Source organism: Lonchura striata, chromosome 12 (assembly GCF_046129695.1).
Source record: "Lonchura striata isolate bLonStr1 chromosome 12, bLonStr1.mat, whole genome shotgun sequence".
NCBI classification, from domain to species: domain Eukaryota; kingdom Metazoa; phylum Chordata; class Aves; order Passeriformes; family Estrildidae; genus Lonchura; species Lonchura striata.
This window is the reverse complement of record NC_134614.1, coordinates 17,575,006-17,597,191: the sequence shown is the minus strand read 5'-3', so window position 1 is coordinate 17,597,191 and position 22,186 is coordinate 17,575,006. Positions and strand designations below refer to the sequence as shown.

General features: G+C 44.4%; 1 protein-coding gene across 1 annotated transcript in view; it reads right to left on the bottom strand.

Moving 5' to 3' along the window:
• Positions 1–22,186, bottom strand: part of SYNPR (synaptoporin) — a 101,457-nt gene that overhangs the window by 20,084 nt on the left and 59,187 nt on the right. Inside the window, exon 3 of the mRNA XM_021537249.2 lies at positions 7,552–7,676. Within this exon, the coding sequence (XP_021392924.2) occupies positions 7,552–7,676 (125 nt within the window). The remainder of the gene's footprint in view (positions 1–7,551; positions 7,677–22,186) is intronic.

Below are 22,186 nucleotides of genomic sequence, written 5' to 3'. Positions count from 1 at the left end.
CAAGACAAGAACTGAGCAGTCTGAAAAGCTGTGAACCAAGACAAGCCTTCTCTATGACCCCAGTTCAACCAGTTGTGTTTGTTTCGAGTTTTAAGGGATTAAAAGCTACAGAGGAGAAGCAGAACACTGATGACAGCAGCAACTGAGATGACCTCAATATCTGGAGAGTGTCTGCAGAGCTGAAGCCCCATCACAGAAATACTGCCTGGACCCATCAGCCTGTCCTTGGTTAACAATTGTCCTTGCAGTTAACTGGAGACTTCATGGTTTTACAAATCTTCCTCCTCTGACCTCCTCAAGCAGTGAGTCCCTGCTGATAGCCCAACACAGCAGCAGCAGGAATGAGCAGAGGCTTTGCCACCCTTGGGCTGCAGCTTCTTGGCTGTTTGCAAAATAGCTTGAGCCAGAAGCCAAGCCATGAAATTGTGGGGGTGGTGGGTGGTCTCTTGCTTCTACAACACAGCCATGATGAGGACACGTGCACAGGGTCAGCCTCAAAGAGAAGCTGAAGATGTGGTTTTATCAGATTTCTGGTGGTTTTCTATAGATCTCATGCAGACACAGGTGATTCGAAGCATCTCTGGTCCCTCACTTGTGAGAAAAGGGGACTTGCCTTTATTCACAGTTCCAAAAGTGCAAACTGGCAGTAATGACCATTCTTTGCCAATCTTGAAGATTTCTACAAAGTGGCTGTTGAAGACTGTAACTGGGGTCAGGAGGAAGCCCTCAAAACTAGGAAAGTCACAAAGTCATCCATATTTTTATCTGTTTTAATCGAACCAGCAGTAGTTCAATCAAACTCTGCCAATAGGAATTACACTGTACATTGTACTCATGGACAGCTGCTACTGCAGACCACAGCTGTCCAAGTAAAAAAGCCCATTTTCTCCCATTCCACTGTTCTCTTTATCTAAAGACAGCATTTTCACAGTCAGTGTGGTCCTTGAAGACTTGTAGAAATTGAAGAACACTGATTTGCAGTTTTCATTTACTTCAGTAGTCTGTAGCCATGCACAAGCAAGCAAAAATCACATCAGGGCTCTGAACTATGGAATGCACTCTAATTACTAGAGCCAGCTATAAAAATGTGAAATATTCTTTCCTATTACAAACTATGTTCATTCAAAGCTGAAGAGAAAAGTACTCATTTTGCAGACCTGGATCACCTTTTCCACAGCTCAGGAGACAATCTAAGAGCAAACAGCTCTAACTAAACCATTGATCAGTGTTCAGATTGGCTTTCTAAGCTCCTTGTTCAGGTTGCTTCCAGACTTGCTTCAGGACAGAGACTTGACCAAGGTCTCTGTTGCCTTCACTGACAGGGAAATGCTGGGGCCATACTTTAAATAGCTCACAAAGGTCTTGCATTCACGTCAGAATGGCAAAAAATCTTTTAACTGGCTTTCCATCGGGGGGGAAAAAAAGAAAGATAAATGATTTTGAAAAATTGAGCTGCAATTTTCTGGATAGTCCTATAAATTACCAGAATGTAAAAATCACAACTGAGAAAAAAGGTCTATTTCCTAGCTACAAATATATCTTAATGCTTCAGTTTGCATCATGAAGTCATATTAAATAGGAAGATACTTTATGAAGGTGTCAAAATCATAGATATTTGTAACCTGAAGATTTGCTAAATTTTATCCAGCAGGATGCAACATTATTATCTTCCTCATTCACACAATTTCCTCTTTCCACTAACAGCAGAAGTTCTAGTTAGGCAAATTATTCATTAAGAGGTCAAAATTAGGTATAAAAAGCACTGCTGAGATCAGAGTTTGAAATAGTTGTGGACAATAATTAAAGCCATGACTGAGCCCTCAGTGCCCATCCTACACAGCCAGTTTATATAACAGGGATATTGGTGAAAATCTCCAGCTTAGCTGATGTATTACTGAACATTTTTCCTCATTAGTTCAGCTGTTAACCCCAGATCTGTAGTGCTAGATGAGGCAGTCACAGTTTGGCAAGAAAAGGACCTAAGCTAATGCAGCTTTCCCAGACCAGCCTATTGCAGATCCAGAAGGGACCACTGTGGCACAGCTCGTGGTCTTCTGAACTCCATCCAGTCGTCCCTGCAACTTGTGCAAAAATCTGCTTCTCAGAAGCACCAAGTTTCGTTCTAAGAAGTTCCATGATGGAGATTTATCCCTTCATTAAGCTGGAATGGGTCTTGCAGAGTTTAACCAGCACCTCTCACTTTCCCAGGAGCTCTGCCAAACCCTCCTGGCAACTGGGGCATCTACATTTTGGCACAGGTTACACCTGAAGCCAGTGCACAGCTCCTGCTGGCTTGCTTTGCTCCTGTCTATGCACAGGAGCTTTAGGAGACCACAATTTGGTTTTGCAGAAGGGGCATCTTCTGTGAGGTGAAGACATCCAAAATAAAACACAAACCTGAAGGAGTTCAGCTGACTCTGTGACTTTATTCTTTCCTATCCCAAACCTCCCAAAAAGTCTGGGAGCAGAGCCCACCACAGCTACCTGAAAGTCAGCACTGCAGGCAACTACTTAGTTGAAAGATTTTCTATTTATCAGCAGCTCTCAGTCTCCCAGCCATTACAGACATCCATAATCTTTCAGCCAGAATGTTTTTCACTGAATTCTGAAGCAAGATTTACAAATGGATGAAAAAAAATAGAAGGATACTACAAACTGGCACAGAAATGTACTAACATTAGCAGAGGCCTTTTCCAAAGAAAGATAGATGCAAAGCTCAAAAAGTTAGATGTTTCCTCCTTAATTATAATTTGTAGCTTCTAAGTAGGCAATTTAGATCTGGCTGTCATATTTCAAATGGAAGACTAGACTGCTCATTGCATGCAGATGAGGTGAACACTTTCAAGGGTGCTCAATGGGAATGTCTTTATTCAAATGAGATGCTTAAAGTGAATGAAAAGCTCCCATAAAACACAATTTCCTTTTCCTTCAGAAGGAAGAACCACTTGAAGAGACAGCTTTACTAGCACACTGAAAAGACACTAATAGGTGATTTAGAATAAAATGGAAAACATTTGTTTTGCTCACTGCTGTGATACGAAGATGTGCAAAGACATTTTTTCATCAGGGTCTCACATTAGCACCACCAGGAAATCCTACTCTGTCCTTCTGGTAACTGTGGCTCAGTGCTCCTAACACCTCTGCACACACTTCACCTAACCACTGACTTAGGTGAGAGTGTTTAAAATTTAACAATGTCATCCTCCAGGTCAATATTTTTCAAGTAGTTTTCAGGATGAATGCCCTGAGAAAAGACAAGAGATGCTCCAAATTAACTCCCATGCAGCATTAAACTTGGGGATATACTCCCCAAGGAGTAGGCTCGGGTTAAAGCATCTCCAAAAGCTACAGGCAAAGAGATTTTAGTCCAGGGTCTGCCTCAAGACTTAACTTAGGTGCCTGTATTGAGATGGTTCTCCCTTCTCATTGCCCTGCAGGCCCATCCAGCAGAAGAGCTCTGCTCCTGGGACCCCCATGAGCCACAGACCCCACAGCATCACCCCCAGCCAGGCTCTGGCACAGCATTCCTCCCTTGGCCAGGGCAGAACCACAGAGAGCAGGTGATGGCCTCAGCTCAGGGTACCTCTCCTAGCACACCTTCATAAGAGCACGCCTGAGATGCAAAGGTTCATTTAAATCACCAGTTGAAGAAGCCCAAATGTTTCAGTGCAACTATGCCAGCTGCAAGTAAAACATCAAGTCTGTGATATGAATAATGAACTAGCAAAAAAGCTTCAGTACAGATTTAAGTTAAGCAAACAAAAATACTTCCTTTTAGGAGGACTGGTGAAAAAGTATCTTAAAATAGTGAATACCAGTAAGGAATATATATCCAGTAGGTGTACTATTCAATCACTTATTATCAAAGTAAGCCCAAGGAAAAACCAAGTACATGATAAAAATGTTTCTGGGATCACAGAAAATAATAAACAAATAGGACCTTCACTAGGACTCTTATTACAGACAAAACATATTGCTTCAGGGCACTTGGATAAGTGACAAATCCATTCTGAAAGGGTGATGGACTGTGAGAGCAACAAATAATCCCAAGATGCTGAATTTTTTTCCACCCCTCAAAGAATCATTGCCTGGGTGAGGGTCAAGCTAATGAACATCCCAATGTGTGCCAAATATGCAACAAGCATATTTGTGTCAAGCACAGATCCTAATGCTAGAGCAAAACAGCTACTGTAGGGCCAGAGAAATTGATTCCATTTGAACTTGTAAAAACTTCCAAAATGCATATACAGGTATCCAGAAGAACAGCTGATTTGTGCTTTAAAACACGAGGAAGGAAGAAATGTTTTGTGATACAACTAGAATTAGGCCGAAATGAGAGAAAAAAAACCTCAGGTGAATATTTAAAATATCTTTATAAATATCAGATTAGGCATGGAAGAGTCTGGCAAGATCTGTAGAAGAGTGTGGCAGAGCTCCAGGAGATGCTGTTGGAGGACATTAGGGTTTAGACTTCAGGGTAATTTCCACACTGCAGGGTGACTACACAGTCATGGACGTGGGCTGCAGGAAGCTTAAAGGAATCAGTGTAATTGTGGATAGAAAAGCATCCATCTCATCTGCTGTTCTAGGAGAGATGGTGGAGCCAGATTTGGGGTCAATTATGTCAATACTGGGGGCACTCTTTAGTGGTTAGTGCACCCCAGTAGAAAAGCTCAGAGCAGCAGCTCAGATGGGGATGGCTCAGCCTCCTCCTGCTCCTGACACAACCACCCTGCACAGGCACCAGCACATGAAAGCTTTTGCTTTCTCCCAGCAGTGCAAAAGCACCTCTGCACCAGATCACTCTGGTAATGGCCAGTGATTAGTACACTTCTATGCTTTTCCTCACTTCCCCCTTTTCAAAGGACAAATTAATCCAGGTCCAGAACTAACGAAGAAAGTGATGCCAGCAGAAATGAGAAGCAGCCACCTTGTGAGAAAGATTTCTTTGGATTTTCCTTTTGGTGCTCCACAAGTTCCTGCTACTAGAGTTGCAACAGCAGCAAGGCAACACGGGAGCCAAACATAACTTCCATGTAGCCATAACTTTTAAAAAAATCAAGAAAGAATTAACATTAGTTTAAAGACATGTTTCAAAACTTCCCGTCTAATTGTACTAATTATTTCTCTTGGGCTCATTTTTATTTCTCGCTGGAGACTTTTGCAATTTGTAGGTTGGGGCTGAGAAAAATCTCAATAAGCAGGTGTGAAGATGCTTCTTTGTTTTGGGACCATCTGGAGCTACCAGCTGTGGAGTGCAGTGCTGCTTCTGTGCATTCAATACTGGTCTGGGGCCACAGGAATCACACCCACACCCCACCAGCACTGGTTTTGTTTTCCTGCATCCTCCTTTTCTTTAGCTCAGGTGATTGGCCTCAGAAGCATGGGGTCACAAGTGCAATGCCCATCCTTTCAGTCTGGAAAACTCTCTCCCCATTCTGATCTTGCTTTAATAGGAACATTTTCAGGTTCCTTCAATCTCATTTCCAAAACATCCAAGCCTTCCTGCTTTTCCAAGCTGTCCTGATCAGCCTTACCACTTTGTTTACCAGCTGAAAGCTCTTGACACTTGTCATCCACTAGCCAAGGTCTAGCAGTTCATCTTTTGGGAGAAGAAAATAAAGCCTCAAATTCCCAGCAACAGAAATGAAAGCAGCTGGTAGCACGACTCTCTTTGTTTCAAGTCATGCTGGAAGGTGCAGCTCATAAAAAAGCAGCACTCAGGTATTTTGACTGCTTCAGTGTCACTGCTGACAGCCCCAACAGCAGCAGGGTGTCAGATGCTCAGCAGCTTCTCTCCTTCCACCTACACCTCCCCCGGCTGACAGCCAATAATCAGGACTGTGAAGGCATTTGAAAGGAAAATGCCATGGGAAGATGGACCTGAATGCAAGACAACTAGTGGGAAATTCATTCTACCTAACAATGCCTACAAGCCCATGCAGGGAGATCAGCCTCAGCCCGAGGAGCACAGTCTTGATTAGAGACTGAACTTTTCTGAGCTGCTTTTTCCAAGCTTATTCACTGCTCTGAGATGTTACCTTCCCCAACAAATCTCACCTCTGTTTTTAGAGCACCCCATCTCCATTCTGTGGAAGGAGCAATGGAGAAAAGCAAAATATAGCAAACACATGAGAAAGTCACAGGAATATTAACATAAAACCCTGAGATGACACCAGGTTCAAAAGCAGCAGATTTTCCAGGCATACATCTGCTGCCTCATGTAATCAGCATATCTCTGGACACTTTTTGCATGTGCCTCATGTTTGCAAACAAAATCCCAAATTGCACTAAATCTGAGTATATCCATGCTTCTCCTAAAACAGCAGCTAAGTGTCATCTCCCTCCTCACCTGCACATTTCAGGTGTATTTGTACCACGTAGCCAACCACCCCACTGTACGTGTCATCCATCCCATCTGTGCATGCTGAGTTCAAGGGCCAGCTACAGCCTCAGCTGGATCCCTCCTGCAAATAAAACCTGTTTTGCATCATCTCTGCAACATGCTGGAATGTTACATTACCCATCAATTACTTCCATCTTTCTAATAAGTAACACTGTGGGAAGTTGGAGATCCAGCCACTTCCTTTTAGAAACAATGGTCAGTGTGCCTGGTGAAACACCAGGAGACACTTGAAGGCTACTTCGCTCTGTTTTATTAACTTCTAAAATAAAATACTATTTTATAATCATGCAAACTAAAAGCACTTCACTACAGGGTGTATTTGTAATGAATGTTGGAAAAATGACCTATTTGGAAGTGAATCAAATTACAAACTCACATAAGTCAATTTTCAGGATCTCTCCTATGCATACTAAGCAGAAATGAAAGAAAATGTGGACATATTCAAGCCAAAAACCAAACATTTGTAATACCAGGAAATGTGACTTTTTACAGTAATAAATATATGTCAAGCAAGAACAACATTTCAAGGAATCAAATTCAGTTCCCACTGTTTAGAAGTTGCTGTATCTTAGAACATGTTAAAGAAATAGATGCTTTCAAGACTGGTTTGTGCTTAGCAATCATAAGCAAAACAACATGTGATTTCCCAAGGAAGAAAAATTATTTTAGAGTCATAGTGTACTAGACTTGAGATTAAATTATGCATTCTTTTCTTAATCATCTCAATTCCTTGAAGAAGTCACTTATACAAAAGTGAACGGTTTCTGCAGTGGACTTGACATAGCTGAAAAAAAGCCTGTGGATGCTCTTTTGAAGCAGGATCATAAATGGCATGAACATGATATATATATATGTATAACTACACTACAGCTTTCAGATGGACTTAAAAAATCTAAAAACCCTACAAAAACTATTTTCCTAAATCACCAGAGATGCAAACAGGCAATTAATACAATTTCCCAAAAGCATTTCAAAATTATGATTCCAGCTCATTTTGGCGTTTTGCTTCCCGTTCCCTTGGAGCAGCTATTTCAGATTGCCAGTGCAATGGATGGGAAACCTCTTGAATTTCCAGGTTAAGGTAATGGTGGAGGGGCCCCGGCGCACCGGGCAGCCGCGGGACGAAGCGCGCGCGGGCCGCTCACCTGAAGGGGTAGGCAAAGGCTATGTCAATGCTGAGGTCACTCTCGGACTTGTTTGCACAGTCCACACTGAGGCGCAGCTCTCCAGAGTACCCGCCGCATGTTGCAAATGCAAAGATTGCAAAAAGCTGTCAAAAACAAACAAGATTTGGATTTTATTTCGTTTCAGCGACCACCACGAGCAGATCCATGTAGCTCTAGCTGCAGCACCGGCCCCCCCTCGGGTCAGGTTATCCATCACTCCTCGCATTTAAAGCATGGTCATACATTATTCCTGCACCCTTCCCAAAAGCAAAGAACCGTGACACATGAAGCTCTGTTGCCACAGACAGACAGACACATCCCCATTTGTCCATCTCACATCTCCCCTCCTGTCTTGAACCCTATTTGGGATTCACAACCCAAGCAGTTATTTAAACCGCCCCACTGACAGGTGAGATTGGACAAGAAGAGAAGGATGGATATTGACTGAACATAATGAGTCATTTTTAACCCAAACCAAACATGGCAGGAATATTTAAAAGGTGCAACCAGAAGTAGCAATAGCAGACCCAGACAGTTCACACAGCCACCATCACATTTTGTGGCAAAACACAGACTTGAGCTGCCCCTCTCCCACTTCATGTACGACTTAGAAAAAAACCACAGCGTTTGTTTCAATTACTCTTCCTAAATTACTACCATAATCTAAAGTGGACATAGAGGTGAAGTAAACTGACTGCAAAGCAGAAAAGAATTCCAGACTTTGCCTGGAATCAGGCAAACTGGAAAAGAAAAAAGAGCTTGTGTGGTTCTGATGCAAACCTATAACACATTGTAATCTTCCAGGAGAAAAATAATGAAGGAGGGAGTATGCAGGGCAGAGACACATCAGCTTTTATATCAAGGGTTCAAAGAAAGGAATTGGAAGCAGGCATAAGTATCTTCAAACATTGCTGATGTAGGCTTCCTTGGAAGATCCTAAGTAGAAGTGGGGACAGTTTATTTATGCAGTTGTAATGTAAATTAAAGGACAGGTTAGATTTCGTTGATTGCAGCACTATAGCCTTGAAGTACTCCATTAGTTTTAACAGAGTTATGTCAGATCTACAGAAGGGCAGATCAGGCAAATGCCAAGCAAATGCCCAATCCCAGCCACAATTAAATAAGCTAAAATCAGCAACCCAGAAGAAATGAAGTGTTCGTATCTGGGAAAGAAACCATGTTTTTGGACACTGAAAAATTATGCAACAAGCAGATGTAATGGCAAAATAACAAACTGAAAATATAATAAATAGAAAAACTAGATCTTTTCTTGCTGCACAAGGTTTTGTAAAACATGCCATTAATCTTTGTTCTCCCAATTTGCAGCATAAACAAAGCCCCAAGTTTCACCAGCCTCCTTGGAATTCAGCTTTGCATGTTCACCTTCTCCCCAGAGAGTGACAGATTATAAGGGTGACACCTGGGCACTGGGGCAGGGAGAACCTCCCTGGGTGCAGTGATGTGCTGAGCATGATGGAGCACAGGGAATAACAGGAGACTGATGCAAGTTTCCACGCTGCCACTCACTTCCAAAGTGATCAGGGCATATCCTACACGGAGGATAGATTTGCAAAGGTATTTAGGTACCTAATGACAGGAAAAGTTAATAAAAACTTTGATTGGATCAATCCTTCTTGCTGACCTCACTGCAAAGAAGAAAGCTCAACTTCACTATGAATTGACTTGTTAAATATGTGCCACAAAAGAAATGTTTTCATTGCAACTTAAATAGTGCTCATTCATCCTAAATGAGACACTTCCTCTGTACACACCAGAAGTTTCTGCCCTTATATCTAGCACAGCACTGATAATCAGCATTAATCACCTCAGGCCAATTTGTGAAAACAAATATATTAGGGAGAAGACAATATATTAAGGAGAACATGAGAGAACACTGACCTGCTTTCTGGCCTGATTAAGAGAGTTGCAAATGCAAATGTTTTGCAGGTACATAGGCACAAAGATTAACAGTGGTAAATAAAGAGGGAAGTTGAAAGCCTGCAGTGTGAGACCTGCCATAAAGGAAGAGCCATCACCTCTCAGCTAACACTGTCAGCAAGGGGACAAGCAGAGGAAAGAGGTGCAACTGAAATGCATCTCCCTTAACCATGAATTAGAAATCACCATAATGGATGTCATCACGTTTTTGCACCGGGGCACAGAGTCATGCCCAAAAACAGAGCTCAGGCTATTCCTTCCCAGGAAGTATCTCCTTCAGAATTCCCAGTTTTTCCTCTCCCCTATTGAGAGCATCCAGCCTTTACTTTAGCCCCACAACCAGCTCTTAACCAGAAGCTTTCCAGCAAACCCCTCCAGGCAGAACCACCAGCTCCCAGCCTTACCCAGCACAAACTCTGCTCCAAGCACCAGGCAGCACCCACAAGGCAGGTGGGAAGAGAAAAAGGACCATGCTGCAGACTCTACCAAACTCCAGCAATGCCTCAGCCAGCTGAAGCCTGGCTCCCTGCTGTGGCTGATCAGATGGTGGCTGGGATCACCCAGCTGCCAGTAATGCCCAGCCAGTCCCCACAGCTGCATGCTGAGGACCTTTAGGAAGCCTATTTACAGTTTCCATCGAGGGAATGCAGAGTGAGGGCTGTAAATCAACAGTATTTCCCTGGGGTATCGTGGCCAAGCAGCAGCATAATTCTTCTCCTCCTACTTCTGCATTTCCCCTTCCCCCCCACTCCAAGTTGTGCTGCTTTATGTTGTCAGAGGAGTGCCCAGAGCAATAAGCCAAGAATTATTAGCTGGTTTTTTGTGCACACAGTAATTCTGCGGCCATTTCAGGAATACTGTAAACACCACTGTATTTTATTAGAGCAGGATTTGTGTAAAAGGCAGTTGTAAACCCCATAATGGGAGCTTTATGGGCCAGACTCAATAAAACCTCCATCTGTGAGATAATTTTATTGAATCAGGCTTCTCTGAAATTGAAAAGTTTATGGAGAAAGGGAAAGTGTTTCCCCATGTTCCTATTTACTCTTTGCCTATAAATCCACACTCAGCACCAGGCCTATCTGCAAGTGTGCACACATCCTGCTTCTGCCCTTGGCATGAGATAAATCTCCCCGTGGTTATCCCATGGCTGCTGCCTGCCAAGGCTCACGCCTGACAGCCAGTCCTGTGCTTGCCTGCAGCAGGAATGGGAGAAACGTGCTGCCAGCGAGGCAACAAATCCTTGCTGCCCTGCCTGTGCCAGGCTACTCCTGCCCACAGGAGAGGGAGCAGGGCAAACCTTGCTTTCTCCTGTGCTCCCACCCCTCCTGCAGCTGCAGCTATTGCCCTGCCAATGTTACACAGTGGGGAGGCTGCTGCTTTCACATGTGCCCAGACCCTTGCAGGGAAATGGAAAATGCCTGTCCCCAGCCTGGATCAGTGGTCCACATTCCATGTGGGATGACACACCAAGCATCCCATGAATTCTGTGTGTGCTGTGGAAGCAGTTACCAACCCACCCAATGAGGCCACAAGGAGGGAGGGAGAGGAAGGACCATTATCTGTGCTTCCCAGCACAGACTGAAGCAATGCACATCTCACATGTCCAGTCTAGCCTGGCTGGAAGATCATCCTTCTTCCTCATGCTTCTGTCTCAGACACAACGCTGACAAGGCAATGAGTTTCTGTAAAGTGATTTAACACCAATCCCCGAGCCTGTTATGATGATATTTCCTCTTTGACCTCCACCTTTGCCCTGGACTATACGTATATTTTTGTAAAGAAGTATAATGCCACAATATAAATTAACCAACAGAAATTGTATTTATTATGGTACTATGCAACAATGAACCAGCCTTCCCTGTCAAATCAGACAAGCATGTTTTAAAGACCAATTGGTTCCTTAGCACTTTGAGAAAAAATAGCAATGTAATACCCAGCAGAGCACAACACTGCTTCTCATAGCAGCACAGGGCAGGGAAAGGTTCATCATATGATTTATGGGACCACCTCTCTTCTTCCAGTGCCAGGTTTCAATGCAATGGCAAGTGAATCCTGTAATTCAGGATTCAGGAGCTGTCATTTATCCAGGCTCAAGGCTGGTTCCTTTGTTTCCCAACCCAGCAGCCAGGAACTTGGGGTGTGTGATGCCCTGAGGGAGCCCAGGTCCCAGCTGTGAATGAAACAGTTGGTAGTGCCTCAGCATGTGACCCTGGACATCACTCATCCCCACCGTGGAAAGGAAAAATAGGATGATTTCCTATCCCTTCTCCCTGTTTGGCTTTGTGACAATTCCTCTCAATGCCTGCTGAGCAACAGGCTCACTCTGCCCACCAAAAGAAGGCAGAAGAATTCCTGACAAAGTGAGTGAAAAGGCTTGCGTGGTGCATGTTACAGCTGAAACATCCCAGTAGGAAGAGGATGACAACAGTGTCATTTAAAACTGATGAAACTTCCATACAAACCACTTGCTTTTTGCAGGAGCACGTCTGCCCTGTGCAGAAGCCTGGGGCAACTTGCTGGCTGACAGGATGAAGCCCTGCTGGGGATGCACCCCAAAACTATCCTGCTGCAAAGGAGAGGAGCCACTCTGCCTGAGGACTCCTTGGTGGGTCCTCCAGGAGGCCAAGATCTTAAAAAGAAAGTGTTAGTCTTGCCTGGAGCTGTGGTGGTCAAAAACAGGCTGTGAGGGATGCACCTCACTATGTGGTTTGGTCTCCAATGCCTTCTCTTGGCACCAAGGAAGGAAAATGGGAATGAACCTGCTGGATGCTTTCCCAAAGTTGTCCCCCCAGTCCCCTACTCCTGCCCTAGCACTGGAAAGCCAAGGGGAACTCCTGACACTTCGAAAGAGCAACCTGAAATAATTCAAAACTCCTGCACTATGATTAGTCATTTTACATGTTCGGAGTGTTTTAAAAGCAGACCTATTTTTCTGGCATTGTTTCTGGATCTGAGACCTCCCTTTCTCCATACCACCATAAGAGAGAGACTGCAAAACCTTTGCCAAATGTTCCATTGCCTCACATTTCCCACTGTGGCCAGGAGCGTGTGTGGAGCGAGGAGGGAGCACATTGTCCCCCCGCAGCCGGCGGCGCTCACCCAGCAGAGCACCTCGTTAAACTGAGATTATTTATTTATAGGGCAGGACCACTCATTGAACATTATTATTAAGGCTGTAAAGGGAAGGTTTGAAGGCACTAAATGACTGTACGGGAAACATTTACTGCAGAACTGATGGCCCAAAATATGTCACCAGTGAAGGATTAGGAAGCACTCTCTCCTCTGGGTCTCTGCCTGTTTCTTTTTTAAAATCTGGCATTTTTCCTGCACGGATCTGAGCTGCAGACTTCCTGGAATCACTTCTCCTACATACAAGCCTTTGTGCACTGGAGATTATCAGATTATTGACTTTGGGATTCCTAATTATATCAACTTGACTAGCTGATGAATTGGAGGTGGATAGCAGTGCAGCCAACGCAGTACTGGTGGGGGGGGGTGACAACTAGCTGGAGTCATTTTCCTTCAACAACTACACAGGAAGAAAGCTGAAATATATTCTGCTCCTGCTGAGAAACAAACCCTAAAGCCACAGTTCACTGATTGCTGGGATTTTTGTGTCCCCACCTAATAAATAAACAGCAGCACTGCTAAGAAGCTCCGGTGTCAGCCCAGCCTTGGTCTGTGTGGAGTGAAAACCCCAGAGATGAGGGAGCAGCTTGAAGTTTGGGCATGAAGAACCACATATGTCACTGTTACCCACCTGGAGGAGACCAATGTGCTCCATGACTTCCCCACAGGGCTGTGGGGTGTTCATGAGGCCATCTACAGAGTAAACCTCTGTCTGGCATTTTTTTAGAGCACCCACAAAGAGCAGCCCTTGATGCCACCAGCTGGATGGAAAGATCTGATGCCAGAGCAGGCAAGAACCCCACAGCATCCTCTGTTTGAAGCACATTTAATGCTTAGCATTTTTTTAATTAAAAAAAACCCAACAACTTGATTTGATTCTTAATGGAAAGATTTATGGAAATTAAATTGGGATATTTTTAGTGAGTAAAGATCATTTTATAATAACTTGGTTATACAATACTTTCATCTCAAGGAGACAATTTTCTATCTTTTGCTTCGAAGAAAACCTTTATCTTTTTCATTCATCTTCCATTGAGTATTCTAAAAATCCCATTTAGCTTCACCAAATAATGGTATGATAGTCTTTTCTCATTATATTTTAATAGAATAAAGCCCAACTGTATATGAGAGAATTAGATAGCCATTCGTTGGAGTAAAGAACACTGTTCCTCTAGATAGCCAGACAGAATCTGTGTAATGCCTTTCCTATTTATTAAATTGAAAATATAATGCAAGCTGTTTCATCCAGTATTTAATGGGTCAGCCACAAAGTTGAAAGCTAATGCTGAGGCTGGCAGCATGCATGGAAGAGTTAACAGGCAGAAAAGAGTCATATATAGAACATCTCTTCTTGGACTCAGTGGAAAGCCTTGAAGTACAGAGGTACTTACACAAGTAACCTACACAAGCACCTCTAGCCATTAGTCAAAGGTTTGAGGTAAGCATTAACTAGGTCCTGAGGGTTTTTAAAATTTATTGTATAAATTGCTTCCAGCACATGGACATTGACACATTGGTGACATGTCTTCCATGGAACAAAAGACACCAACAGGTGCTGCAAACAGCCTTAGGAGTACCTGGGGTAATTACTGGGTGTACATGGCTTCATTTGGGATGTACCACAGACATACCTGCAGCTCTTTTCCCCTCTGGCTGTAGAACAGCCTGGAAGTCATGGCTCTTCCTCTGCAGCCTCCACAGCTTCCCCTTTGTGCCCTTTTCATTTAATGACACGGGAGCACAAGTTGGACAGACATGTTTGCATTTGTACATATAATCCCTGAATGACTCACGCTGTGACATATGCCACTGCAGCAGAGACGTGCTCCTTTTTGGGCTTGAGAGCTTTTCTAGTCCTAGACTTCCAGCAAAAATAAAAAACAAACAACCGTGGCAGCCTCTACTAGGATCCACATTGTGACAGTGCCCAGAGCATCCCAAGTGCCCAGAGAGAAGCCACTCCCACTCTGTGTCCCCCTCCTCTTGTCTCATCAGCTGCTTTGGCACCAACCACATATGATCACCACAGGCAAAACCATGGAAAGCCACAGTGAGGTACAAGAGAGCTTTCTAATAGGTCAAGTAAATTCTCATTTTACTAACAGGTAATGTGCAACAACCCAGCAAACACTCAGGTTAATGCATAAATATAACTGTTTCTGCTCCCTCCAGAAAACAACAGATTTTGTGCAGACTTTACAGCCTGGTTATATGGGATTTATTGTGTAACAAGTAAACATTATAAAATAAAGTTGATGGCTGCTCATTTCCTCTTTTGCTTGGTGGGTTCAAAAGCATCTGGGCTTAAAATGGCCCATAATGTAATAAAATGCATACAGAGCATGATCCAAGTTATTACTGAGTAGGATTTACTCTCTCTAATAACCACAGGGATTTACATTATGGCTGAGTGACATGCACACATGGGAAGCACTCTGTGAAGGGAAAGTGCCCCTGAACTTAATGTCTTTAAAGCCTGGCTGGCCAATACAGGCACAGGGACTCAGCCACAGCCAAGGCTACACCACACTGCAGCACTGGGTGGCAGGGACCACAGACCCAGCTTGCAGAGGCAGCGTTGTACACAGTGTGCACAACATCTGTACAACATCTGCCCTGGGGCTGGGACAAGGCACCTCTCCCAGCCAGGGAGCCCAGCCCAATTCCCAGCTCTCCCAGCATCACCACCAGGCACCACTGTCCCTTGGCAGCATTCCCTGATGGCTCCTGGAACTGCTTCCTCACCTAATTTGTGCCTTTGTACTTCCCATTAGCTTCAGCTCCTTTCCCAGCACTGCTCCGTGGACCTGGGCTCCTGAGGAGAATTTTCCTGCTCTGGTGACAGATGCACACAGCAGAACTGAGAGGCTGGAGCACTGCTCTGAGCAGAAATGCTCTGGCAGCTGGGTCCCCAGCGTGGCACAGCGAGGGGGCTGCAAGCAAACCCTCCCCGGGCCAGCACTGATGGAAAAGGATTATTACAGGAAAGGCTCTTGTCCTTCAATCACGCTGTATTATTTATGACCTAATGATTGCCCATTGACTAGCAGGGATTATACATTCCTGAAGATGTTTCTGGGTGAATGAAAGGGCATTAACCTCATTATTATCACGTCCATGCTGATCAGAGGCCATTAGTAGCTTCCTCTCAGCTCCCTAGGCTCGGGTGTAACTATCTGGTGTCATCTGCTGCCTGTCACCTGCTGTCCTACACGCCTGCCCTGGCTCTGTCTCCAAACATGAGGCCCATTGCCTTATCTTAATCCAGTTTTGGATGGAAAAATCCACTGGAGCTGGCTTTGACCTCAACACCCACCTCTGTGCAAAAGGCTGGAATAAGAATTTGCTCCTGGCTAAATATCAGCCCACATGGTAAAAATAATTTATTTTTTAATAATTAAGATGATGGGCTATAAAGGAACATTTGCTTTTCTGAGCTCTGGGAATTCACAGGGAACATTTTGAGCAAGAAACATTTTTAAAATGAAAACCTCCCTCTCCTCTTCTTTTCTGCCACTCCTCTCATACTCTGTCCCCAGAGATGGTATTGCTCTCCTTCCCACACTTAAATCATAAAAAGCAACACCTAAACACAACATATTTAGGAAATGTTAACAACATTGTCCTTATCACACTAGCTCTGAAACACTTCATCTGAACAAGTTAAGTTGTCCTGTTCCTATGCTGCTTCACACCTCTTGCCTGTCTCCTTTTTATTCCACCCCATAATTCATGTTCCATGAGATCTGTACCCATACCTGCTTCCAAACACAAAGAGAAAAAACTTTTCAAAAATCTTGCTTGAATGTTCTCCATTTTCTTCATGGCTCAGAATATTTAATTCTGAGACAACCAGTCATCCTTCCCTTTTTCTCAGCTGCCAGCAGCTGCTGTAAATTTTCTGTGCCACTTCCCAATGTACTTCAAATCCTCCCAGACCCCAGAAAAGAAACAGACATTTGCACAAAACCAATAATGCATCAATATGTTTTTGGCTGTTGCAATCTTTATATCTGCACTGCTGGAGATGAATATCCAGCTTTTTTTAATTTATAGACACTGGCCTGTGGAATAAAGCCAGGACTACTAAAATAAGGAAGCAGAGAAAACACAAGCAGAATGGAAAAAGCAATTGAACATGCTATAAACTTAGAATCAGGTGAAAGCTAATTATGGCCATGCCCACTGAAAAGATAAGGACACAGTGAGGGAGATAGACTTATTAATTATTTGTGTTATGGTAGCACTTAGAAGCCCCAATCCTTTATCTGAGACTAGCTGTACTATACGCTGCAAACACTTAGATGTATCTTCGGATACTTGTACAGAGTTTTAAGGAAAATGGGCAAATGCTCTCTTCCTTTGCCTTCAGCAGTTTCTGGTTTAAAAAATGCTTTTAAAGGAACCTGAGTCTCATCAGACTCATTCTGAGCAGCTCACAGGATGGTCTCATCGGTCAAAGAACAAATAATTCAGCATGAAGACAGCCTGCACTCTGAGCTGAAGAGGGAAAACGCCAGGAAACCCCCCAAAGTGGGCATGAGCTGCATCCACTGCCATCCACATCCCCTGGAATGGGGGACAGAACGCTCACTGTTGCCAACAGAGACGTTTCATCCTCATTGACTCCGTGCAACTTTGATTGCTTTTCTAATTAAGATACATTTTATGGTAATCTACCAAGCCCCTTAGATTAAATCACTCACTTTATCTGTTAGTGCCCATATGTTTACAGCTTTACAGCCTGCTGCAGCATATTTGCTTCACCACGGCGCTGGGGAGTTTCGGTGACAGATGAGGCACTGCACAGCCCTCAGGTGGCACAGGGCTCTCCCACCACCCAGCCTGTGCACAGACAGATGGACAGACAGCCCTGACACACACACAGCAGTTTGGAAAAGAGAGGAGAGGGCAGGCACAGCACTGCAGATACCCCATGCTGATCACCTGTCTCTGTCTCTACAGATGAGCTTAGCACATCTCTCTCGTTTTCTTTTCTTTCCTCGCCTTTTTTTATTTTTTTTTCCCTCCAAAATAAGAGATGGCACATCACAGGGAAGGACTGCTGAAGAGTTTCACAGTACTGTCACATCTCTGACCCCAGAGATCAGTTACCAAAGAGTTTCACTGCAGGTGCAAGGGCTATTTGCAACCTTTGGTCATATGTGCAAACTGAGGACAGGCAGAGCCAGACCCTCCATCTGCACTGGACGCTGAAATAAATAAAGTTTGAGCAAGCTCCACGGTTCTGCAGGGGAGTGTGTCCCCAGCCCCAACCTCACCTGCAGCCCAGACACAGCCATGGGCCCTTCCAGCTCTTCAGGGCTGGCGCTGTGCCACCAGAGGCACAGTGAGGAGCTCCGTGTCCCCGGGGCTCCCCAGCAATCCTGCCTCCTGTGCGGGCACACGCGGCTGCAGCGCTGGCAGGCAGCAGCTTCATCTCTTCAGCTCACAGCAGGCTGCCTGCTCGGCTCTGGGTGAAGGAGCAAGGATGCACTGAGCAGAAACGTGGCCCTTCCCTGCTCCCAATCCATGGCACAGCCCCCAAATGTGGGCATCCCACAGTGGTACCTCAAGCTCAGGAGAGACTCGGAGACCTCAGCTCTGCTCAGAGCAGCTGGGCTGAGTCTCCAGCCCACTTTGCAGAAACAAGTCAAATTCACAATATTTGAAACTACTAGTTCTCAGCTTGCTAATTGAAAGAGAGCCCACAAGCAAAATCAGGAAAAACCAAACTCCAGGTTAGATTGTCATCTACTATCCTGTGTTCACAGAAAAATTCTCTGGAAAAAAATGGTCATATAATTCTACAGGAACTCTTAATCAAGAGTAACATGAAAAATAAAGTACCACCTGCAATCACCAGCACTGACAAGCAGCTGCCACCCAATATCAATACAAATACCTTTCCCCCTGCAGAGTTTCTATTGATCTGAACAGGATCAACAGAGGTGAGGAAAGTACTCATTATATCCAAGGACTCAACTAAGAAAAGAGTACCAGACATTCAGAAGGAGATAGATATTTAAGAAATCAATTTATAAAGGCTTTATGGAATTTCTCTAGGAATTGTTTGAGCTACTAGAGGAGCAGCCAGGAAGACAGGTCTCAAAGGAAATGAAGCTCCTGGGATCCGAATACTCCTAAAATAACGTTTCAAACCCTGACGCACCTCCTAGCAGGGGACAGTGATGTCTGCATCCCACTGGCACAAACCTCAAATTTTCAGCCCCAAGGCTTGCAAAGCACCATGCTGTGAACCTGTCCCTGCAGTTGCACCAAGCCTAGTTTTTACATCAGCCTGAAGTCATCTTTTAGAGTGGGTATCACCCTCCTGGGGAGGTGATGGAGGCTGCTCCAAGGTCTGAGAGCTCAGGGGTGGTTGGTGGTACTGGGCTGGGGAGCAGCTGCCCCCAGACCTGCTACCACCAATTAGCTGGAGATGAAGGATCACCACACATTGCAGCACGAGGATGGGCAAAAGGACAGAGACAAAACCCCATGGACACTGAAGATTTCTGTATGTATGACATGATAAGCAGGGCAAGCTCTCCTGTCCCCCTGAGTTAGTGTCAGCCATACCCTGTAGAGATGTAGGGCTGATGGCATCATTTCTGCTCAGCCAAAAGCTCCTCTGCCAAGAGAAAGTCTTGCAGCAAAATACTTAACCACATTTTTACTTTGTGCCTTAAATCCCTGGGCTGCTGGCAACCTGCCCTCAGGGACAGGGATGAGACTTGCCCCTGCCTGCAGTCAAACCAACCATTTCAAGCCACTTTTCCTGCTTCAAACCTATTAGGATGAGATCAACTGCCTTCCTTAATAAACCACAACCTGGCTTCAGGACAGTCTGGCACCCCTGCTATGATGAGTTATATGGCACAGAAAAACCAGGCCTTTAGTTTTGCAGGCTAGGACCAGGAACTGTGCTTTTCAGCCCCCTCCCCTCATGGGTCACTCAAACATGTTCTCTGACCATCGCCCTGCTCACCTCAAGGACTGCACTGAGCCAGATACCAGGGCTGAGCAAAGTTAGAAATGCCCAATGCTGTTCTCAGGCAAGCAGCATTATGTTTAGAAAGTGTGTGAGATGTGCATTGCTCAGACACCCATACCCTCCACACCTGAGGAGCTAAAAGACTGTGAGGAAGACAATTATGTATTTTTATGTACCTTGCTCTCTAACGTGGTGGCACATGGCACATTTTATGTACCATGTTTTCTGTGCCAAGCACAAACATTCAAGCTATAGAGCTGCTCTAAATATACATGGTCCTTGTGAAATAGCAATCACAAAAACACCAGAAAGCCTCTGAACTGAGTGTCTGTTAACTACATTTTCAGGAACAAAGCACACGGGCTCGCCTGTGGAATGCCCTGGCTGCCTATGGGATGCTGTGTACCAGCATCAGCTCAGCCAGGGCACAGCCCATGAGCCACTGCTGGGGGGCAACACCACCAAATATTCCCATCAGCTGCTCTTCAAGCAGAGAAGGCACATGAACTATTACATTAAAAAAAAAAAAAAAGGTGGTGGGGGGTGGGGGGAGGGATGAATAATTAAAGCTGTCCAAAAGCAGCTTTAAATGACTAAGCAGTTATTGCCAATCTGAAATTTCTCTCTGATTTTAGAAGAGTTTAGCTTGGGCTTGCACAACATCCTTACCTTTTCCTGTGGGTTTAATAAACTCAGTTACAGCCTTCTAACATCTTATTAAAGTACACTTCATACATCTATTAGCATACCCTGGTATCATGAGAGTAGCAGACTATTCTAGGTTTAATCTGTTGATTTTCTGAGCAGATACATACTCAAACATGCTCTCATAGCAGCTCCAACTTGTGCTACAGCTGGAGTTCTTAAATACTTCTAGAGCACCAAAGCTATTGATTCCCATGGATACGATTCAAGTATGAGAGAATGAAAGTGTCATTAAATTAATCAGTATAATGCTGCAAACTCAAGTATTAGGTAGTCTGAAACTATTAAAGCTATAAATGTTGTTTTCCTCAGCCTGCTGTTACAGTCTCTGACTTGTGCTGCCTGGAAATCTCACCAGGAGCTGTGATGGGAAGAGAGAAATGACTGCACCTCGTTGTTATTCACAGGTAACAAGGAGGTCTCCAAGTTAACCAGGAGGGCTGAGGAATGAGGCTGCTGAGCTGTAAAAGCCAAGGCAGGGAGCAGAAAGTCAGAGCAACAGTCTATTGACCTGTACTAATGATGTTACACTCTGAAAAGCAAGCTATTTTCTTAATTAAAGATTTTCTTTATTTCATTAGCATATTTTGATGAGGAGCATGTTGTTGCCAAGCTGTCATACTTGAGATTGATCTAAGGTAATAGGCAGTCAGATTTCATACTTCAGCTTGATCAATATTAAATAGCTCTTGCTGATTTTTTTCCTATCAAATATTGCAGCATTATTTTGGAAGCACCTTTGATTTAAAATGCCAGAAGGAACACAATAAATGAGAATTCCTTTTCCCTTTAATCATCATTGTTCATGTTTCTGCAGTAAAATGAAGTGCAAAACAAGTTTTCAAAGCAGGCATCCCTCTCTGCAACGCCAAATACAAACTGAAAATATTTCAACGTATCTAAAAATCACAGAACAGTTTGGCTCAGCATGAGACTACAAAGAAACCAAGACTAAACACAATTTTGTGGGCTTCACAATTCCTGAAATACCCCACTTCTCCCCCAGCCAGTACAGTTACACAAATAAATAGAGATGCATATAACTTACCGGAGCAAATATCACCATACACATTTACAAAAGGATTTATAATCCAACTTGCGTCTCCTGAAATAAAGCAAGGTTTGTCTCATACTAAAAATAAAGGCTCCCAAAAGCTTCTCACAGGAGAGAGAGAGAGAGAGGGAGGGAGGGAGGGAGGGAGAGGGAGCAAGCGAGCATCAGCTCCTTGCCTCGCTTTTTATGAAGCAAATAAGGAGAGCAAGAAAATCAATGCTGAGAGAAAGTGAGATGATATACCAATCAGGCAGCAGCCTCAGACTTGTTTGCAGAGGGATGGCAAAATGCTCATATTATTAGACACTGACTACACACAGCCTGAGTGGAGGAACAGTTTCCCCTTGGCGAGGGGCTGATGGCTTTGTGGTGGTGCAGGTACCAGCACGGTGGGCTGGGAGATGCAGCCCCTTCCCACCCACTGCTAGTGCAGCCCTCGTGTGTGCTCCATGGCAAAGAATCAGCCCACAATTCTGGGCTGAAGTTGAAAAAAGCTTGAAGATCCTCCAAACTGTCATTGGAGCAGTGCTTCACTGTGGGGTTTGGGGGCTGTTTGGACTCTGTTCCATTTTGAGATGCCTTTCACTGCACCTCAGACAGCTGCCCTGCAGCTGCAGCAAGGAGCCCATGCAGAAAGGGGAAAACTGGAGACTTCTCAAGTTTCCCATATCTTCATGTGTGCTGAGCTCACCCTCTGCTTGCACAGGAGCAGGTCTCCAAAGAGATCTCCAAATTCTCCTGGAATTTGTGCTTTTGTCCCACTTTGTGTATCAGAGAAAACCAGAGGG